Source organism: Nyctereutes procyonoides, unplaced genomic scaffold (genome assembly GCF_905146905.1).
Source record: "Nyctereutes procyonoides isolate TBG_1078 unplaced genomic scaffold, NYPRO_anot_genome, whole genome shotgun sequence".
In the NCBI taxonomy this organism is placed as follows: domain Eukaryota; kingdom Metazoa; phylum Chordata; class Mammalia; order Carnivora; family Canidae; genus Nyctereutes; species Nyctereutes procyonoides.
In genome coordinates this window covers 7,039,488-7,059,672 of record NW_026575128.1, presented here as the reverse complement: position 1 = coordinate 7,059,672, position 20,185 = coordinate 7,039,488, and the positions used below count along the sequence as shown (strand labels likewise).

Genomic DNA, 20,185 nt, shown 5'->3' with positions numbered 1-20,185 from the left:
AAAAAAAAAAAAAAAAAAAACACACACACAACCCTGCATGCTCTGTGGATAAACTGAATTGGAATTGCTTGCTTTCTTTACCTTCACTACAAAATGGCTTATCAACCCCTGAGAATCGGACGGTCTCCTTTATAATTTTCTGCAGTTTGCAGTAGTCACACATTGCCATAACTTTATTTTTCTTTTTGTATTCATCAGAGCAATTCTTGCCACAAAACAGAAACATTTTACCCTGCAGAGAAAAAAAGAAAAAACAAAAAACCAACCAGTGAGAATTAAACAGTTGCTTATCTTTATGAAATCATTCTCCTCATTTCAAAGCAAACTGACTGTCAAAGAGGAAAAGACAAATGTTTCTGATGGATACGTTTATATTCCATCCCTTTCAAGATTTCTCTTTACCTTGTAGAAAAGGAGTTCTGGTTTTGTGGCAAACAGATGGCAACAGTGCTGACACTTGAGTTTAACAAGTGTCCGGGCTACCACAACTTGCTGAGATGGGGCAGCAAGAGGCCGGAAACTGGCTGTGGCAGAGGCAGAGCTGCTGATGGAGCCAGGGGGACCGGAAGCGGGACCAGAAGCAGAACCGGAACCAGAACCAACAGAGGTGTTACCTCCTGCAGCTGACACTGCTGACCCAGAGGGTGGGTTTACAACCACTTGACCCTGAGATGGGGCCCCCGCTGAAGAGTTTGTTCCTTTTGGCTTGTTAAATACATTCTGGAAGAACACAAATAAGACAAAAGTTTTAGCGACTGAGAAGTAACGTGACTTGGGTAATTTTCATTTTCTCGTTTTAATAAATTAATGTCCCCACAAATATTTCCTAAATGCTTTATAAAGTAGTTCAAAGAAAGAGTTTAAATGGCAAACTTGCAGAATAGAGGGACTAAGAAACACATTAAAAGATTAAGGATTGGAATTCGGGCTTCCCAAACACCTCTAATACAGGGTTCTGATAAATTAGAGCAGACCTCTCCTTTCCCCCAAAATACCTCTCCATTGGCACTTCCATCACCAACCAGCCTTTGATGGCCAGGAAGAGCACAGAGGCCACCAGGAGTCTTTTTCGCCCCGGAGCCAGGAACACTGTATCAGGCATCTTGTCACCCCAGAGGGTCACTAAACTCTACTTTATTTCAGGGAATGAGGAACAAATGGGACAGGTAAATGGAGGCCTCCTCCATGCCAGGAGTCATTATGTATTTGGCCCAGGATGAGAGGAAGGGACACATGAGCACCTATCTGAACCCTATCTTAGTTTCTATCCTTTTGAAAGGCAGCTCCATGCCAGGAGTCATTATGTATTTGGCCCAGGATGAGAGGAAGGGACACATGAGCACCTATCTGAACCCTATCTTAGTTTCTATCCTTTTGAAAGGCAGAGAACCAAGGGCAAGAGTGGGAGGGAGGGTAGTTTAGCTAAGGACCCTGGACAAGGAAGATAGTACTGAAGTTCAATGCCTGGCTGGGACGTTTTGCAGAAATGACTTCTGGGACCAGAGTTGAAGAGGTTTTTTTCTAAGTTAAATATAATCTTTTGTAAATATGGACCTTCAGCACTCAACACACTGCCATAGACCAATGCCTAAGAGAACCTCAGGGGTTAAATACTCCCTTAGATCATACCTGGAAAGCCACCACACAACTGGAGCTGCAGAAGCTATATATAGTTCCATTGGACATGGCTAGGTGATACTGAGGGATTGCTGAGGTTTTACAACTATGACATGAAACCTGGACACCTTGGTAACAAAAAATAAAAACCAATGAATAAGCTACATAGATGAACAAATAATCCAAAAGTGTATTAGAAGGATTAAAAAATACTCAGTAATATACAAAACCAGAATCAAGGAACTTTAATCTGTGCTGACTTCAACTAATCGCAGTGAAGTCCTACTTAACACAAAAAATTGGAATTTACAAGTTTTTTCCTTTTTTTTTTTTGTCTTTCTTTTCACACAAGAACTACAAAATAAATACCTCAGCCAAGAAAAATCAGTGAAAAACTACTTTCACTTAAAAATGAGTTCTTTGAAAGTAAACCTTGGGTCTCAATTGAACTGCATAAATTCAGTTTATAACAAAAAGAAAGAAAACCAGCTATGTTGTTCTTCAATAGTTACTAAATCTATAAATTTATCAAATTTAAATATTACCTGAAGAAATAACTGTCTTAACTCTGTAAGCGGATAAGCAATTAATAGAGCAGAAAAGCTCGGTTTTTCCTGAGTCATTGGTAGTCTCAATCATTTCAGCTGAGGGCCTCAATGATTTCCCCAAGGCATATGGAGGAGTTTGGGCTGAATTCTATCAAGAAAATAAAATAACATTTAGATATCTAGCACAAACATACAAGTTGTTAAAGAAAAGAAAAAAGAAAAGCTACCGACAAAGACTGCCTTTAGTTGAAATATTTGAACATGACTATAAGGCCATTCTAAGTATAGATTTTTCTGGAAGTTGGAATGTGGGAAAAATAAGTTCTTTCAGACAATAACAAAGTATAAATTGAAGAAAATTAGTAACTATTCATATATTATTAACAACAAAACACATTAAAAGTAATGGGTTTTTAAGTGCATTCGTAATGCACTTTTCTCATTACAAATAAAGATGACCAGATGATACATGAACCAACAGACCATTCTCAGTAGATCCTTGACATCAATCTAGATCTATCACCTTTAAGGTTACTTAACCAGTAAGACTCTTTAGCAAGAGGAAATAGAAATGATGTTCAATGTATATTAGGAGATCTTACAGAACTACCTGTTTTTCAAACTGAGTTCACAACAGAATCTGCCTGTAACTTTACTCATGTTTTAAAAAACTATAATAATGATGGCTACCATTTATATAAATTACCAATATTATTATTTATTCAGTGCTCACCATGAGCTAGGTCCTACACTAAATAACTTATATATAATCATAGAATCCTTTCAACAACATAGTGAGATACTTTTAAAAATTATATTAACCAAAAGTTTAAATTAATTTTAATTCAATTAACAAATAAACAGAAAAGCAGGAGATTAAACATTTCATCTTGCTCCAAAATTCCAGGCTAACCATTACCCTATTTTGCCATGGACACAACAAAAAGTCTTTTGATAAGAAGTTATATAGGGTAGGTATTTGCCCCAAATATACAAACATAGTGATCCAAAGGGGCACCTACACCTAATGTTTATTAGCAGCAAGATTCACAACAGCCAAACTATGGAAAGAGGCTAGGTGTCCATTGACAGATGAATGGATAAAGATATGGGGTATATATACAATGGAATAGTACTCAGCCATCAAAAAAAATTTAAATCTTGCCATTTGCAAAGATGTGGATGGAACTAGAAGGTATTATGGTAAGTCAGAGAAAGAGAATTATCATATGATCTCACTCATATGTGGAATTTAAGAAACAACACAGAGGATCATAGAGAAAGGGAGGGAAAAATAAAACAAGACTGAAGCAGAGGGAGACAAACCTTAAGAGACTCTTAATCACAGGAAACAAACTGAGGGTGGCTGGAGGGGGTGGGGGGGATTGGGTAATGGGGTGACAGGCATGAAGGAGGGCATGTGATGTAATGAGCAGTGGGTGTTATATAAGACTGATGAATCACTGAGCTCTATGACCAAAACCAATACTATACCATATTAATTGAATTTAAATTTTAAAAAAGAGGTTATATGGAGAATTAAGTAGTAGGAAAATATAAATTGTGAAGTTTCACTAAATAACCTTCCTGGTAAAAGAGGAACCAGGAACCAGGAAATGACAGGAACTGTCATTTATGCAGTTGACAGAGTATAATACCAGCAACAAAATAAGGAATAGACCTGATTTTTGGATCATGTATATAAAAATAACATGGATTTTATTTCTCGTGAAAACAGTAACCTAACTGCCAAAAGTAGTAATTCCTAGAAAAGGGAAACTTTTCAAAGATAAATGTCCACTAACAAGTGCTCAGAGGAATTAAAAATAAACTTGCTAACTGAAAAAAAAATTATCATTTATACCTTTTTTTAGAAAAGTAACTTCTTAAAGATTTCAAATCATTCTACAATAATTAACCCAAATTGATCTATTTAGTAACCAAATGAATCTGTTCATTATAAAAAATAAAAATTAGCTAACGTAGTCTAATAAGGCATGTTGCCAAATTCATCCTAAAACACATTAAAAAAATAATAAAAATTAAAAAAAATAAAACACATTAAAATATATTTTTTCTAAAAGGAAAAAAAATTCACTGATTTTAGTATATGTGCTGCCGAAGCAAGCACAAATTCACTGATTTTATCATCTATAACTGGTCATAGTTTATTTACAATAACATGAGGCTTTCTTCACTTCTCAGTATATCATAAAATATTTCCAACTCCTAGCAAAACATGAAATTCCATCTGCGAATTCCTGATCATGAAGGAAACCTTAAAACACGATCTGGTTCACCTGTATCATCTCACTGCCACAATCCACACTTACACCACCAGAATCTATCCCACTTTTCTACAGGGGAACTCATACACCAAGATCAACTGACAGGAAGAGCTTACTTGTTTATTTTGTGTTTCATCCCTGCAGGCCACCCTGGAAGGAGCGAGCCTAACTATATGTGACAGATGGGATCTTCATACCTGCTTATACGCTGTGACACTTGTGGAACTAAAAACCTTCTGGGACTGGCATGGGCCAGAGCTACTATAGCAGTAGCTACCACAGTTCTCGCAACAGTTCATGGTGAGATTGTTGGTGGAGTGAAATTTTGAAAAACAGGCATCACTACAAAGACCATGCACCACATTTTGATATTTAACTTCAAATCGAATCTAGGAAATAAAAACACATATACATCCAAAATCAGTAAAGCCAATTAAAAATCTCAGATCTTTGAGCAGAAGCCCAATAAACATACAATGTGACTTACATCAGCATTCTTTTGACACATACTGCACTTGGTTGAAATGCTCTTGGTATATATGGTGACAACAGGTTTTTTCTTTAGCTCATAAGAAGACAGACATGATTGGCTGCAGAAATCTTTGCTAGGAGAAGAATTTTCAAGTCGGGTTGTGATCACATCCTTTGGATTTAAAATGTCTCTAAAAATAAATAACAAAGGCAAAATGAAATGTGTCCTTCATCACTGTAATTTCTTCCTCTCTCTGAGCTAAAATAACTACATTTACTAAGGGCAGCTACTGCTTAGGAGAAAACAGCTGGCTCGGGATAAGGCATATGGAAACCTAAGTTTGGTGATTAGTTCTGTTACTTAGCTGAGTGACAATGAGTGGGGTAATTACTCTCTCAATTTCTCATGTATAACATGGGCTTATGATACCTAATTTACAGATGTATTAAGGGAAAATTATATTTAAAATATATCCAGCCAGGTGTTCATGATGTCCGTGAGAAAAATAGGGAGGCTTCCAGCCCCAACCAAGTTTCATCCACCAGAGCCAATGGAGCAAGTGGCCATCCCACAACTCCAGACCACAAAGCACTTGTCCTATTACTAGCCAGCAGCTGCTAAGATAGAAACATGATTGAGACAAGGAATGACATGTTTTGGGTTCTTTTAATTGAGAAGCAAGATTTGGGAAACAGACGAACTACCAAAGATTAATATTTAAAAAATTATCATGATATAAAACTTAACTGTAACTGAAGAGAGCAAAGAAACATAACCAAAGAGCTATAAAGGTTTGGTAGCAGAGGACAGATGGACAGAATAAAACAGAAAGAATACAAATAATCGAGTCATTCTCTAAGACTCTTCAAGTTATTCTGTAAGAGTTCATGACTATAATAAGCACTGACAGTAAAAACAAAGATTAAGTATTGCCATTTTTCAGAACAGTATAAAAAAACTATAGGAAATGGCCATCAATTGGAAGCACTAGTACAGGCCACAAAGAATATAATGGCAATAATATTATATACAGTTGTACATATTGAGTAATTACTATGTACCAGACCTTGTTCTCTTTATTCAAATTAACCAACTTTTCACAAAAATTCTGCAAGGTAAGTATTATTATAATTGCCCTTTTACAGATGAGGAGATCAAATCAGAAAGGTTAAAGAGTTTGTCAAGGTTACACAGCTGGTAAGCAGTGAAGCCAGAATATAAACTCTAGGCAGTCTAATTCCACAGTCCATGGACTTAATCCACTATCCTGCCTCCCATCCTGTGCCTTTATTATACAGAGCTGTTCCACAGTAAACTATGAAAGAATAACAATAACAACAAAGTACTTTAATTTTCTAAAACTCACCTAACCTTAAAAATAGGACAGTGAATCTTGGAAACCAAGTGGATATGCTTACACACGGATGAAGTTATTAATTTTGAAAAGTGATTTTTCTACTAAAAACAAAGCAATAAAGAATGTTATTTAATAATGTGAATCTGCCAGTGGTATAATATACACATACGTAAACCAATGAGAATGACTTTTTAATGGCAATCTGTGCACATAAATATAAATGCATTCTAAAACCTTATACATCCAAATGAAACTTACACCTTAACAGTTATCTTAAAAAACACACACACATCCAAAATCCACGGCTCCAACTTTCTTCTAATTTCTCTTTTATTTACAAGAACTCTAGGAACAACTTTTCAATGTGAGAGTCAAATATCACATTTAAGTGTATGACTCAGTTGAACTGTCTATGATAGTCAACTGATAAAGGCATCAAGCAACTTTTGGCAATTTGCAAGAACCAAACCCATGGTATAAACAGATTTGTCACCTAAATCGGTCTACAGGAATGTTTCATAGGCTCTGAATGCAATGCCAAATCAAAAGATAAAAAAAAATTTTGAGTAAGAGCAGCACTGTGGTAAAACGTCTCTGATGAGAGTGACTATTTTTAAGAGAATAATATGCATTTGGATGTATAAGTTGTGCTACATTCTTTAAAATTTAATTCATTTTATTTTGATATTTGATATCTTGAAACAGAGTATCTAAAAACAGAAAACTAATTTTACCCTTCCAGATCAGTTTCATGAGAATGTATAGAAGAGTTTAAGTAAGATATTAGGAGAACATTTTAGAACAAAACTAAATTTGAAAATATTTATGTAAAATATTTTTAAATTCTTCTTTTTTTAGTTGGAGATTTCCATTTTAACAGGATCACTTTTAGATATGTAAGGCCAACACCCCAAGCAGATAAAAAAAAAAAAAAAAACTGTCATATATCTCCAAAGATAAAAGAGGGGCCTATAAATTCTATGTTAACATACATAATGATACTAATTTTATTATTAAAAGTAATAGGATCCTACTTATCAAGCATTTGCTATGTCCTAAGCCCTGGGCTAACACTGTTTCATTAAAATCTAAGTAGATACTATTGACCAATGAAGAAACTGAGGCCTAGAAAAGTTAAATATATAGACCCAATGTCAAGGACCATTAATCTAAGGGATAGAGTCATGATCTAAACCAAACTCTTAACTTTTATCACTTTAGATTAATGACTACTGACTGACAACACAATGTATTCCTAGAACTGTACTAACACAGGAATAGGCAAAACATGCCAAATTTTTCACACATATTAATGTAGAGAAAGAAGTTTATTATATGGCTTTGTTGCTATTTCTTCCTTTCTCTGCATTTACATGTGACAGACATGTAACCTTACATGTGACACATGCACTTACATGTGACAATAACCTCCCACAAAAACTCAAAAAGATGTTTCAGAAATAAACACATTATTTTTGTAACCACTTAGTGTTTTATCTCCTAAACAATTAAATAACTTATATACTAGTTTATTCTACTTCAGTGACTTTCAAGATAATAAATAATTGTGAATGGTTGTCTACAATTACAGGATATATGAGTGGTCCTACAATTCCCACAAATGGTTATTTCTTTCCACAGTAAAATTTAAACTTAAAGAGATAGAAAACTGGTTTAGATGACACTTTTAACACCAAGTCTTATTTCATGTTACAAAGCTTGAGATTTTGCAAATTTTTCAATTAGCTAAAAAGCTATTTCCATAGAAACATGCTGAAGAGATTTAAAGTAGCAACAGCATCTTTGGTTTTTGTTTTGTTTTTTTAACAACAGCATATTTGAACTAAACTACATACACATTAAAAAAGTAAAGTAAAGAGGGATGTAATTAAGAATTTTATACTTTGAACAGTTTGTGCAGGTTTTCTTGGGAGGAGGTGGTATGCAGACCCGTGAAGAATATCCAGTGATGCACCGCGTGGAGCAAAAGAGCTGAGTAGATCCGGTCTTATGATATGCAGTTTGCCCTTTATAAAGCATTTTTTTACAACCAGAACAAAAAACCTGAATAGCTACGGCTGGAACCGAAGGAAGCAAAATGTTTGGGCCAGATGATGCAAGAGAAAACTGAAAGCCTGGGGTCAATTGTTGGGCTATAAATACAAAATAAGGGGGGAAAAACAGTTTTAGTATCAATACAAACACATATACATTCTCCATTTTTTAGGGCAAATTCTCAGTCTTAAAATCCAATATCCATGAAGTAACAAGCACTCAAAAACACGGGGTTTCACACTGGATGCTATACTGTATATTGGCAAATGGAATTTCAATAAAATTTTTTAAAAGAACAACAAAATAAAACAGAGGGTTTCAAACTTTTTTAACAATAACTCATGGTTAGAACTATATTTCACATTATAACCCAGGAGAAACATACATTTGTGTGTATGTTTATGTGTGTAAAATTTAATCATTCAAACAGTAGTTTCATGAAATAATGTTTCCTTACTACATGCATGACATTCTAATATAATCTTACTCTACTTCCACCTTTTATTTCTTTATATACATATAACGTATATATTTTAAAATTTTGTGTAGATAATCTCTACATCCATTGTGGACTCAAACTCTCAACCCTGAGATCAAGAGTCACACGCTCCACCAACTGAGCAGCTAGGTGACCCTCTATTCCACTTTTTAAAGTGCCAATCAAGACCAGCTACCCAGTTTAAAAAGCACTGCTTTATCTTAAGGAATAAACGATATACGAGGAGGCACTTTCCCTCAATTCTATAGCCAAAATATAACAATACTAATCATAATTAACTTATACAGTTATATTTCTTACCAAGTGGACTGTCACCAACTGAAAACACAGCACTTATTTTCAGTTCACTTTCTTGAGTTTTCAGCTTTGGGTCATGTCCATACTCCTTAAGGAAAAAAAGAAATAAATACAGTGTTAGTATCTAAATAAACCAGAAATTCAAGCAAAAAAATAATCCTGTCATATCTCTTCTACATTCTAATCATAATCACCTTCACAAATACTTCAAAAGTCAAAATTTACAAGTTGTTATACTAGACTTAATCCTTACAAAAAGAACCTTTCAGAACTGGAAGATCTTTCATGACAATTTTAACTACTTTTTTTTTTTTTAAGATTTTATTCATAAGACAGAGAGGGAGAGAGAGAGAGAGAGAGAGAGAGGGAGAGAGAGAGAGAGAGAGAGAGAGAGAGAGAGAGAGAGAGAGGCATAGACACAGGCAGAGGGAGAAGCAGGCTCCATGCAGGGAGCCCGATGTGGGACTTGATCCTGGGTCTCCAGGATCACAACCTGGGCTGAAGGCAGACGCTCAACCACTGAGCCACCAGGGATCCCCTTGTAACCACTTTTCAAATGTAATCTCATATATAGGAGCCACACACAGCTATTTCAATGTTGAGCACTACCCTTTTTTTTAGGCTGTGTTTATAAGGAAGCAATAAATAAAATTAAATCTGAATGATTTAGAGACTGGATCCAATTAGTAATTTTAACCAACAGATTCACAAACTGTCATATCTATTAATGGCAGAAAAGACAAGATTTTCAATGCAATCTGTTCATTATACCTAAAATCATCAGAGCCTAAATCAAATTTATCCTAATTATACATTCTTTAAAATGCTTTAAGATAAAATGTAATAAAACAAAATTTTAAAAATACATATATCTATTTTGAAAAAGACTGTTCTTTATTCTGAGATGACAACCATCCTTTTTTTTTTTTTTTTGGTGCTAAAATACATATTTCAAAATAAAGTTTAAAAAAAGTCTTTTCTGGGGATCCCTGGGTGGCGCAGCGGTTTGGCGCCTGCCTTTGGCCCAGGGCGCAATCCTGGAGACCCGGGATCGAATCCCACGTCGGGCTCCCGGTGCATGGAGCCTGCTTCTCCCTCTGCCTGTGTCTCTGCCTCTCTCTCTCTGTGTGACTAGCATACATAAATAAATAAAAATTAAAAAAAAATTACTATAATGAATTCAAACCATGGCCCTCCCTGGAAAAGAAGTTCCCCAGCTGTAGTCTCCCATTTCCTTTCACTCATAGCGCCTGTCACAACACGCCATTTCCTATTTGGGTGATCATTTGTTATGTCTAACACCTTTCTTCTTTTCCTCATGCACACAAGACTGAAAGGACCATGCCCGATAAGGACAGGGACCATATCTGTTTTCCCACGTCTGGACACTCAACACCTGGCACACTCAACATAACCTAACAAAGGAGGCTATGGGTTCTGACAGCAGTCAGAAACAAACGTTATCTTGGCTCAAACAAGATATTTAATCTCTTCTAGTTTCAACTTCCTTGTCTATAAAATATATTATCCAACCCACAAGCCCATTATGAGGGGATAAATGATTTAATATAAATGCAGTCTGTAGCATGGTACCTTACAGATAAATCAAAAGTTAAGCATGATTTACAACAAAAAAATCCTAGCTTTTAATATTATTGTCATAATTATGGCACTTAATAAATATTCGTTGAGTGAATGATTCCTCGTGGAAGTTCTTAAACATTATACTTAAATAACAATGTTTATCTATTGGCACTTACAAAAAGAAGAGGAATTTAAAAGTATCTATATACACGCTCCTTCAACTTACCAAAAAGAACACCTAAGAATATAAAACTACTTTACCTTATCATTAATTCAATCTCTGATATTTTTCTAATATTGGTTAAATCTCCCGTCAGTTCCTTTTGATTCACAAAGTAATTGTTCCAACCCTTCACCACTAGTAAGTCAACCCTGCAAATTTCCTGCTCCCTGATATTTCAATTTCACCAAGAAAAAAAGAAACTAGAAATCCCTCAATCTCTGATTCCACCTTCACCATGCCTATAAATTGATCAGCAAACTGTCCTCTTATAAGAAAAAGCAACCTTCTTAACCATGACTAAAAGTGCTTGCATTTGGGGTCCCTCTCCCTCTCCCTTCTTTCAGCAAGCCATACCATTGGTGTGTTATCTCCAGCCTCTCACCACCTCCATGTCAGTTTTTTCTCCTCTCTGCTTATAAGGAACCTATTTCCTAAGGAACTACTACCCTCTTCTCTTTCCAACCAGCCAGAGAAAAAGCGCCTGATTATTTTTCTACTTCCTTCGATTCCCTCCCTAGCCCAATGCTGTCAGGCTACTGCTTCAACTGAAACGGGTTATTTTATTTTATTTATATAATTAAGTAATCTCTATTTCCAATATGGAGCTCGAACTCACAACCCTAAGATCAAGACTCACATGCTCCTCCAACTGAGCCAGCCACACCCCCAACTGAAACTGTTATAAAATTAGTCAATCACCTTGCAGCTACTTAATGCAATAAACATTTTTAGGTTTTATCTTACAAGGCTTCTCAGATATATCTGACACTGCCAATGATTCCATTTCATTGTCTTCTGGTTCTTATACTTCAATTCATTACTTATGTCTTCATATCCTTCATTGATCTTTTATATTCAGCCCTAAAGTCAATGGTTCCAAAATTCAAGGGCATCTGAAGCCCTTTAAAGGTCCGGTTAAGACATAAATTGTTGGGCTTCAACCCCAGAGTTTCTAACTCAGTAGGTATGGAGCAGGGTCCAAGAATATAAATTTCTAACAAATTTTCAGGTAATGCTGAGGCTGCTGATTGGGGGGGACGACCTTGAAGCCACTTTCTATTTTTAAAGATTTTATTTATTTCTTTATTCATGAGAGACACAGAGAGAGAGGCAAAGACACAGGCAGAGGGAGAAGCAGGCTCCATGCAGGGAGCCCGACGCGGGACTCGATCCCAGAACTCCAAGATCACACCCTGAGCCAATGGCAGGTGCTAAACAGCTGAGCCACCCAGGGATCCCACACTTTTCTTTTTTTTTTTTTAAGATTTTATTTCTTTATTCATTAGAGACAGAGAGAGAAGCAGAGACACCGGCAGAGAGAAGCAGGCTCTTCACAGGGAGCCTGATGCAGGACTCGATCCTAGGACCCCGGAATCATGCCCTGAGCCAAAGGCAGAAACTCAACCTCCTGAGCCACCCAGCCATCCCCTGAAGCCACTGTGAAGCCCTAAATTAATCCATTTCCCAGCTTTCTACCTTGAGCTCTTCTCTCTACTTTTGTTTCCTGAATGATCTCATCCACATTCATAACTTCAACTATCACCTATATAGGATTACCAGATTTAGCAAATAAAAATATAAAAGCTTAGCAAAATTTGATTTTCAGATAAACAACACTTTCTTAGTGTAAGTATGTCCTAAGTATTACATGTAACCTACTCATATTAAAAAAAAAATTACTGCTAAGGGGCGTCTGGGTGGTGCAGTTGGTTAGAAACTCTAGGTTTCTGGTCAGATTGTGATCTTGGGTCATGAGATGGAGCCCTGAGTTGGGCTCTGTGCTCAGTGTGGAGTCAGCTTGGACTGTCTCCCTCTCCTTCTGCCCCTCCCCCATACTCACATTTTCTCTTGCTCTCAACTAAATAAATAAATCTTCAAAAAAAAATCACTTAACTTGATAGTCAAATTTCCTGGGCATTTTATATTTTATCTAACACTAAACCTACAGATAGATTAACTTTCATATCTAAATACTATATCCAGGGGATCCCTGGGTGGCTCAGCGGTTTGGCACCTGCCTTCAGCCCAGGGCATGATCCTAGAGTCCCGGGATCGAGTCCCATGTCAGGTTCCCTGTGTGGAGCCTGCTTCTCCCTCTGCCTGTGTCTGTGCCTCTCTCTCTGTGTTTCTCATGAATAAATAAATAAAATCTTTAAAAAAAAAAAAAAACTATTCTCTTTTGTGTTGAAATACTCAACCACTAAACATACCACAATCTCTCACCTCTCCATGACTTGGCACACAACTCAAGTGCCACCTGCCCCAGGAAGACTTCCCTTCCTCTCTAGACTTAAGGATTCCCTTTCCTATGCTCCCAATGCACCCTATACATTTCCTGTTACAGTAACTACATAATACTGTGACTTTGTATCTGTACAGAGATGGCACAAAGCAACAGAAAGAAAACAAGTTTGACCCCAGTGCCTATTCCAGCTGTTACTGCCTTTGAATTTGGTAAATTACCAACCTCTCCTTTCCTCAGTTCTCTCATTTGTTGTTGTTTTTTTTTTTTTTTTTCAGTTCCCTCATTTCTATAATGGGGTAAAGATACTTGCCTCATATGGTTGTAGAATTTAAATGAGAATGCATAAAACATGCTTAGCATAGCTTTTGATGAGATGCACTCAATAACTAATTATCTCTTCTTCCTGTATCTCTCTTACACTATCAATTCCCTTGAGAGCAGAGGTCCTGTCTTTCCATCTTTGTAGCTCTTCTAAGAACAAAATAACTAACACAACTTAGACGCCGTATCTGGGTTAAGGGTTTGGGATCTTGAACCAGACTGCCTGTGTTCAAACCCTCACTCAACCACTGAGTGAGTTGTGTGACTTTTAACAAATGACTATCTGTGGCTCAGCATCTTCATGTGTAAAGCAAGAAGAGTAATGGTATTTAACTCTAGGGTCATGTGCATCAAATGGATTAATATAGGTAAACTACTTAAAACAATGTTGAACAAGAGCTATGAAATTTATGATAAGCAGCAATAAAAACTCACTGAATGACAGCTCAAATGTAATTTTAAATCCAGAAGACTCTTAATAGAGGTATTCCCCACTTTTCAAAAGTTTGCGTAATGCCACTTCACTTTTACAAAAGACTTATATATTATTTTTTTCATTTTTTTAATTTTTATTTATTTATGATAGTCACAGAAAGAGAGAGAGAGGCAGAGACATAGGCAGAGGGAGAAGCAGGCTCCATGCACCAGGAGCCCGACGTGGGATTTGATCCGGGTCTCTAGGATCGTGCCCTGGGCCAAAGGCAGGCGCCAAACCGCTGCGCCACCCAGGGATCCCAGACTTACATATTATTAGCACCTGTTTTCGCTAACCAAAAAAAAAACTGAAGATTTTTGCTTTTATGAGAAAAGGCAAAAAGCGAAAATAGCCTTCAGCTTTGTTTTGTAGCATGCAGTTATAGAGGCAGTCTGAATCCTGAGAAGCAAGAAGTGAGAGCAGCACCACCAAGCTCCTTTCCCAGGAAGCACACTCAGTACCTCAGCATCAACCACCTCAGCTGCTATAGCTCTGAACTATGTGAGCATCAAAGCTTTATCTAGATTTATTTTGTGCATGTCAGTAAGACAGGTCCTAAGGCATCACAAAAGCCTAATCCAGGAATGCTCAAAATTTTTTCCATAATAAGTTAGTGGTAATCATTTCTTTTTTTTTTTAAGATTTATTTATTTATTCATGATAGACAAAGAGACAGAGACACAGGCAGAGGGAGAAGCAGGCTCCATGCCGGGAGCCCGACACAGAACTTGATGCCGGGACTCCAGGATCGTGCCCTGGGCGAAAGGCAGGCGCTAAACAGCTGAGCCACCCAGGGATCCCCAATCATTTCATTTTAACACCATTGCAGCCTACAAAATTCTCCTAGGAACATTATTTCAGTAGTGGTGGGGCGGCAGGAGAAGGCTGCATATCAAAAAATATTAAGTATTACAAAGAGAACTGAGTTGGTCCCTATCTACTTAAATTTAAAATGTAAAAAAAAAAAAATTTAAAATGTAAGCTGTTGGGGTGCCTGAGTGGCTCAGCCAGTTAAGCACCCAACTTGATTTTGGCTCAGGTTATGATCTCAGGGTCTTGGGCTCTGCATTCAGCAGGGAGTCTGCCTGTCCCTCTCCCCCTGCTCTTACCCCTGCTCTCTCTTTCTCTTAGATAAATAAAATCTTTTTTAAAAAAGAAAAAAGTAAGCTGTTAGGCAGATTTTCATTATCACAATTTTGGCATTCAGAAAGAACATTCAACTCATAGCACAGTATTTGTTAAATTTATATACTACAGACAAGGCATAATGAAAGAAAACTTGGATCTGGAATTTTTAAAAACTGGTTTTGTATCCCAACTTTGCCTTGGGACCTTAGTGAAGCCCCTTCTTTCTTCAGGCCCAGTTTCTTCGTCATGAAATAAAGGCTCTTTTATTCCAGTTATCAAGCATGTACCTTGTGCCAGTCATTGCACTAGGAATCGAGGCTTCCAGACTCTGTATGAAAACAAAATTCATTGACCTGGAGATGCCACAGCAAAAGTGAAAGCAATATACAATACAAAAAAAAAGGATTAATTCTACCAGAGTGACCGACTGTATGCTATGTCTTAAAGAGGAGACAAATTTTTGCCACACTGCCTAGTTCAGAATACCACAGGCAGAAGAAATGGCATGTGCAAAGGTGAGGAAACCAAACTCAACAGAATATGACTTCGAGTAAAATGCAGATAGTTTGCAGGTAAATAGATTCAAAAAGGTGAGAAGGATGACCAATGATACTGAAGACAGAAACAAAGGCTGGAAACATAGATAGTTTGGAGGTTACACTACAAAGTTCATGCTTCATCATGCATGAGGAGGCTGGGTCTTTAAAGGTAGTGATGGCATCAGATCTGTGGAGGTACAATAGCATCATTACACAGGGTTTTGCTGGGGATAGTGACTGAAAGTAAAGGGATGAGTAGGAAACCGTTATAAAAGTTAAAATGAAGAAAAAAAGTTAAAATGAGAAAAAATGACATAGGAACGAAAAGGCAGAGATAGTAAAAAAAAAATTCAAAGGTAGAATCCACAAAACTTGGCACACAAATGGTTACTTCTGGAAGAAGAGTAAGAATTTAGTATCTAGGGGGAAAATAAATGTCATGGATGCCATGCCTCACCCCCACCCCACATTCTATACACAGTATCTCAGATGCCTTCTCAGCACAGCACTCTAGGGAGACAAAATCTGTTTGGCATCCCTGTTCTGGAATAACATTGCCTTTGAGATGGGATGAGAAATAAAATATTAGCATTATTATTTATTATTGTTATAATTCATATTTTTAATATCATTGGTTTGCTTATGCAGTAACTGAAGAGTATCAAGCAAAAGAACTGTGCAAAACCAAAACACAAAACAAACAAAAAAAAAAAAACATCATTCTTCACCAAAACAAATAACCAATGTCTTCATACTGATCTCCACAGATCTCCAAGATGGGTCCCTAAGGGTACCTAGATGATCTTTCTAAGTATGTTTATCTTACTCTCCCACTTAAAATCCTGCAATCTCTTCCCATTGCTCTCTTCCCATGGGGTCTTCCCAGAGAGACCAAAATTCATAAAAAGGTCCTAAAGTCCTGCATGATCTGGCCTCAAACTCCTACAGAGCCTCATTCTAGAAGCAAGATAACAGGCTTTGAAGTCTGACTACCTGGATCTGAATCTACTATGCCACTTATGAGCTGTGATCCCTGGTAAACTGCTTGACTTCTTTGCACTTTGGTTGCCTCATCTGTAACATGGGGATAATGCGGTTGTGTGAATGGTGCCTGGCATAGTCTAAGCACATATAAATATCAGTAAGTTAATATTTATAATATATGTCTTTATGATAGAATATATACAAGTTGAAACATAAATACTACCTATTAGTGTTGTTATGATCAACATTACCGTCATCACCATTTGCATATGTTTTCTGTTCCAAGGCTCAGTGGTCTTGCAGTTCTTCAAAAGAACCATGCATCTAACGTAGGGCTTCCCTATATGCAGATTGCTCTGTCTGGAACACTCTCCACGCCTTTGCCTAGTCAATTCATTCTTCGTAATTCGGCTTTCGCATCCTTCCCTCATGGAAGCCTTCCCTAGCCAACCTCTGCCCCCAACCAAAACTAGGTCAGAGTTCCCATTTTAGGCTTTTCTTGCAGAGCACTTGTCATAGTTTGTAAATATATATATTATTTGATCAATTACTTGTATAATATCTATCACCCTTACTAACCTATAAGCTCAACGAGGAGAGGGACTAAACTGACTCAGTCTCCTGGAATAGAACAGACCACAGATACAGAATAAAAGGAAACTACTGTCAGATACAAGAAAAATTAAAAAAAAAAGTTCCAAGTATAGAAAAATGGTAATACGTAGTACTTTTTACAAAAAGAAATACACAGTTTCCGAGATCTTTTCTCACTTAAAGAGAAATCTGATTTACTCATCTAATGGGGGGAAAAAAAACAGTTTGAGTTGTTTGTTTCAACATACAAGTCAGAAATTGCCTAACTAAAAATCTGAATTCAGCAGGTAGAAAAGAATAAAAATTTTTTTTAAAAAAAAATGAAATGCTTACTTGAGCATTGTCAGGTTCTTCTTTAATTTTGTCCAGAAGCTCCTGCTGCGGTGCCATTGCTTTGCCACATTCACCATCCAATGGCTCTTTCATTCTAATTTTTTATGTAAAGGAATTCCCCAGCCTTAAACTAATAGACTTCTTCTTGGTAAAGGGCAGGTGGACTCCTAAAATACAACATAAAGCATTGGCACTCGGGTTTATTCTTTTTTTTCTCCTTCACGTTTATCTATATTAAAAACTTTGTGTTGAGCACAAGGCTTCAAAGTTGAGCCTTCGAAAAACAACGCTTCTGGGGCCAGGACTAATTCTGTCCTCCCCCCTTCCTGCCTTCTGCTCTTTTGAGACATGACAAGACATGAGAAAAGTCTTCTGGGGGCGGGGAGACACCCAGGCAGCTCGATCAGTTAAGCACTCAACTCTTGACTTTTGGTTCAGGTCAATAAACTCAGGATCCTGGGATGGAGCCTCCCGCTCAGACTCCACGGGCTGGGTGCTGGGTGCAGAGCCTGCTTAAGATCAAGAGTCCCTCTCCCTCCACCCGCCCCCCCCCCTGTAAAATAATGAAATGAAATAAAAAATAAAATAAAATGAAGTAAATAAAATAAAATAAATAAAATGAAATAAAACAAAATAAAATGAAATCAATAAAATGAAATCAATAAAATAAAATAAAATAAATAAAATAAAGTAAATAAAATAAAGTAAATAAAATAAAATAAAAAATAAAATAAAATTAAATTAAAATAATAAAATAAAATAAAAAAGAACAGAAGGTAAAATAAAACAAGGAAAGTCTTCTGGAAGTAGTTCCCGCGTCCCCGGTAACTTTACAAACACTCGGGTCTATCAAATGTTGCAGTTACGTGGGGGTGGGGGGTGAGACCGGCTGGCCAGGACGCGGGAAGAAGTCATCAAACACTTGGAGGAGAGGACTCAGAAGCACAGTTTCTGACCCGTTCAGCTTCTACTTCTCCCAGCGGGGCGCCCAGCACGCTCCCCACCCCCACCCCGAGCTCGGCCTTTCCGGGGGGCCTCCCCTAGGGCCCCGTGTCAGGCCCCAACGACGGCCGAGCTCCAGATGCGGCTCGCAGGTGAACACCAGGGAGGCCCCTGTTTAAAGCGGTCCTGCCCCTTCTGGGGTCTCGGGGGTCTCCGGGGTCCTGGGATCTCAGGGATCCAGGGGGCTCCAGGGTCTCAGGGTCTCCGAGGTCTCCGGGTCTGGGGGGGGGGGCGGTTTCCCGGGGTCTCCGGGGTCTCGGGGATCTCTAGGGTATCGGGGGTCCCGGGGTCTCAAGGGTCTCCCGGGGTCTCGGGGGTCTCCAGGGTCCCGGGGTTTCCGGGGTCTCGGAAGTCTCCCGGGGTCTCCGGGGTCTCGGAGATCTCCGGGGTCTCGGGGGTCTCCCGAGGTCTCCAGGGTCCCGGGGTCTCGGGGGTCTCCGGGGTCCCGGGGTTTCCGGGATCCCGGAGTCTCGGAAGTCTCCCGGGGTCTCGGGGATCTCCGGGGTCTCCCGAGGTCTCCAGGGTCCCGGGGTCTCGGGGTCTCCCAAGGTCTCCGGGGTCTCCCGAGGTCTCCCGAGGTCTCGGGGTCTCCGGAGTCTCGGAAGTCTCCCGGGGTCTCGGGGGTCTCCGGGATCTCGGGGGTCTCCCAAGGTCTCGGGGGTCTCCCGAGATCTCCGGGGTCCCGGGGTTTCCGGGGTCCCGGGGTCTCGGAAGTCTCCCGGGGTCTCCGGGGTCTCGGGGTCTCCCAAGGTCTCGAGGGTCTCCCGAGGTCTCCGGGGTCTCCCGAGGTCTCCGGGGCCCCGGGGTCTCCCGAGGTCTCAGGGTCTGGGGGGTCTCCAGGGTCCCCGGCCGTCCAGCCCGAGCCGCAGGGCGCCCCCAGAGCCGTCTTTACCCTCGTCTTTACCGCCGGGCCGGGCGTGCAAATGGGCACCTGGCGGGGGAACCTGCGGGGAACCGGAGGACGATTCGGGCCGCTCGCCGCGGTCACGGCGACCCCGGGCGCTCATCCCTGCTCCCGGGGCCGCTTCGCTCCGCAAGTGTCGCCCGCGCCGATCAGCCTCGCGCCCGCCGCCGCCGCAGGCAGAGCGGGCAGGGCGGGCGCCCCGCAAGCCCCTGTCACCGCGTCCCCGCCGCGCTCCCGGCGCCGCCCCCGCCCGGGGCCGCCTCGTCACGTGGCGCGCCCGCCGCCCCGCCCCGCCGCCGCCGCGCTCACCTTCGGGTCGCCTCCCTGCTTCCGCGGAGCCCCGGCTGGGTCGCGGGGTGGGGTGGGGAGCCGGGGCCCGAACCCACAGCTCCGCGCGCCGGGCACGGGGGTGATGCTCTCTTACTGCACTTGTTCCGCCTGGGCCATCGCAACGCAACGCGGGGCCAACCGCGCATGCGCAGCCCTGTCTCCGCCCCTCCTTTTCCCGTCATGCTCTGGGCCTGAGCCGAGGAGCTCTTCCCAGGATTCCTCTCTCCTCAGTGATGGCTGACTTCTTAAAGAGACCAAGACCCGAGGATGAAAAGGTAGCAAATAGGCTTTGTGGGGGCGGGGGGGGAACAAAACAAAGTTGGGGGCACTGCAAATACTCTGCACAGTTTTTGTTTTTGTTTTTGTTTTTGTTTTTGTCTGCACAGTTTT

At 39.7% G+C, this 20,185-nt stretch overlaps 1 protein-coding gene across 7 annotated transcripts in view; it reads right to left on the bottom strand.

Annotated features, from left to right (window-relative positions):
- Positions 1 to 19,921, bottom strand: part of ZMYM6 (zinc finger MYM-type containing 6) — a 39,294-nt gene extending 19,373 nt beyond the window's left edge. For 2 of the 7 annotated variants that reach the window (XM_055341832.1, XM_055341835.1), the window contains exons 1-10: positions 19,454 to 19,692; positions 17,560 to 17,726; positions 9,137 to 9,221; positions 8,186 to 8,435; positions 4,941 to 5,115; positions 4,651 to 4,842; positions 2,163 to 2,313; positions 1,630 to 1,745; positions 403 to 720; positions 82 to 232 (exon numbers count right to left, since the gene is read on the bottom strand). In XM_055341832.1, the coding sequence (XP_055197807.1) occupies positions 82 to 232; positions 403 to 720; positions 1,630 to 1,745; positions 2,163 to 2,313; positions 4,651 to 4,842; positions 4,941 to 5,115; positions 8,186 to 8,435; positions 9,137 to 9,221; positions 17,560 to 17,652 (1,531 nt within the window). In that variant the 5' untranslated portion in view covers positions 17,653 to 17,726; positions 19,454 to 19,692. Of the gene's footprint in view, positions 1 to 81; positions 233 to 402; positions 721 to 1,629; positions 1,746 to 2,162; positions 2,314 to 4,650; positions 4,843 to 4,940; positions 5,116 to 6,291; positions 6,384 to 8,185; positions 8,436 to 9,136; positions 9,222 to 15,396; positions 15,438 to 17,559; positions 17,727 to 19,453; positions 19,693 to 19,774 lie in introns of those variants that run through there. The other 5 variants (XM_055341833.1, XM_055341834.1, XM_055341837.1 and 2 more) reach the window with 5 other exon arrangements.
- Positions 19,922 to 20,185: the final 264 nt, after the last annotated feature.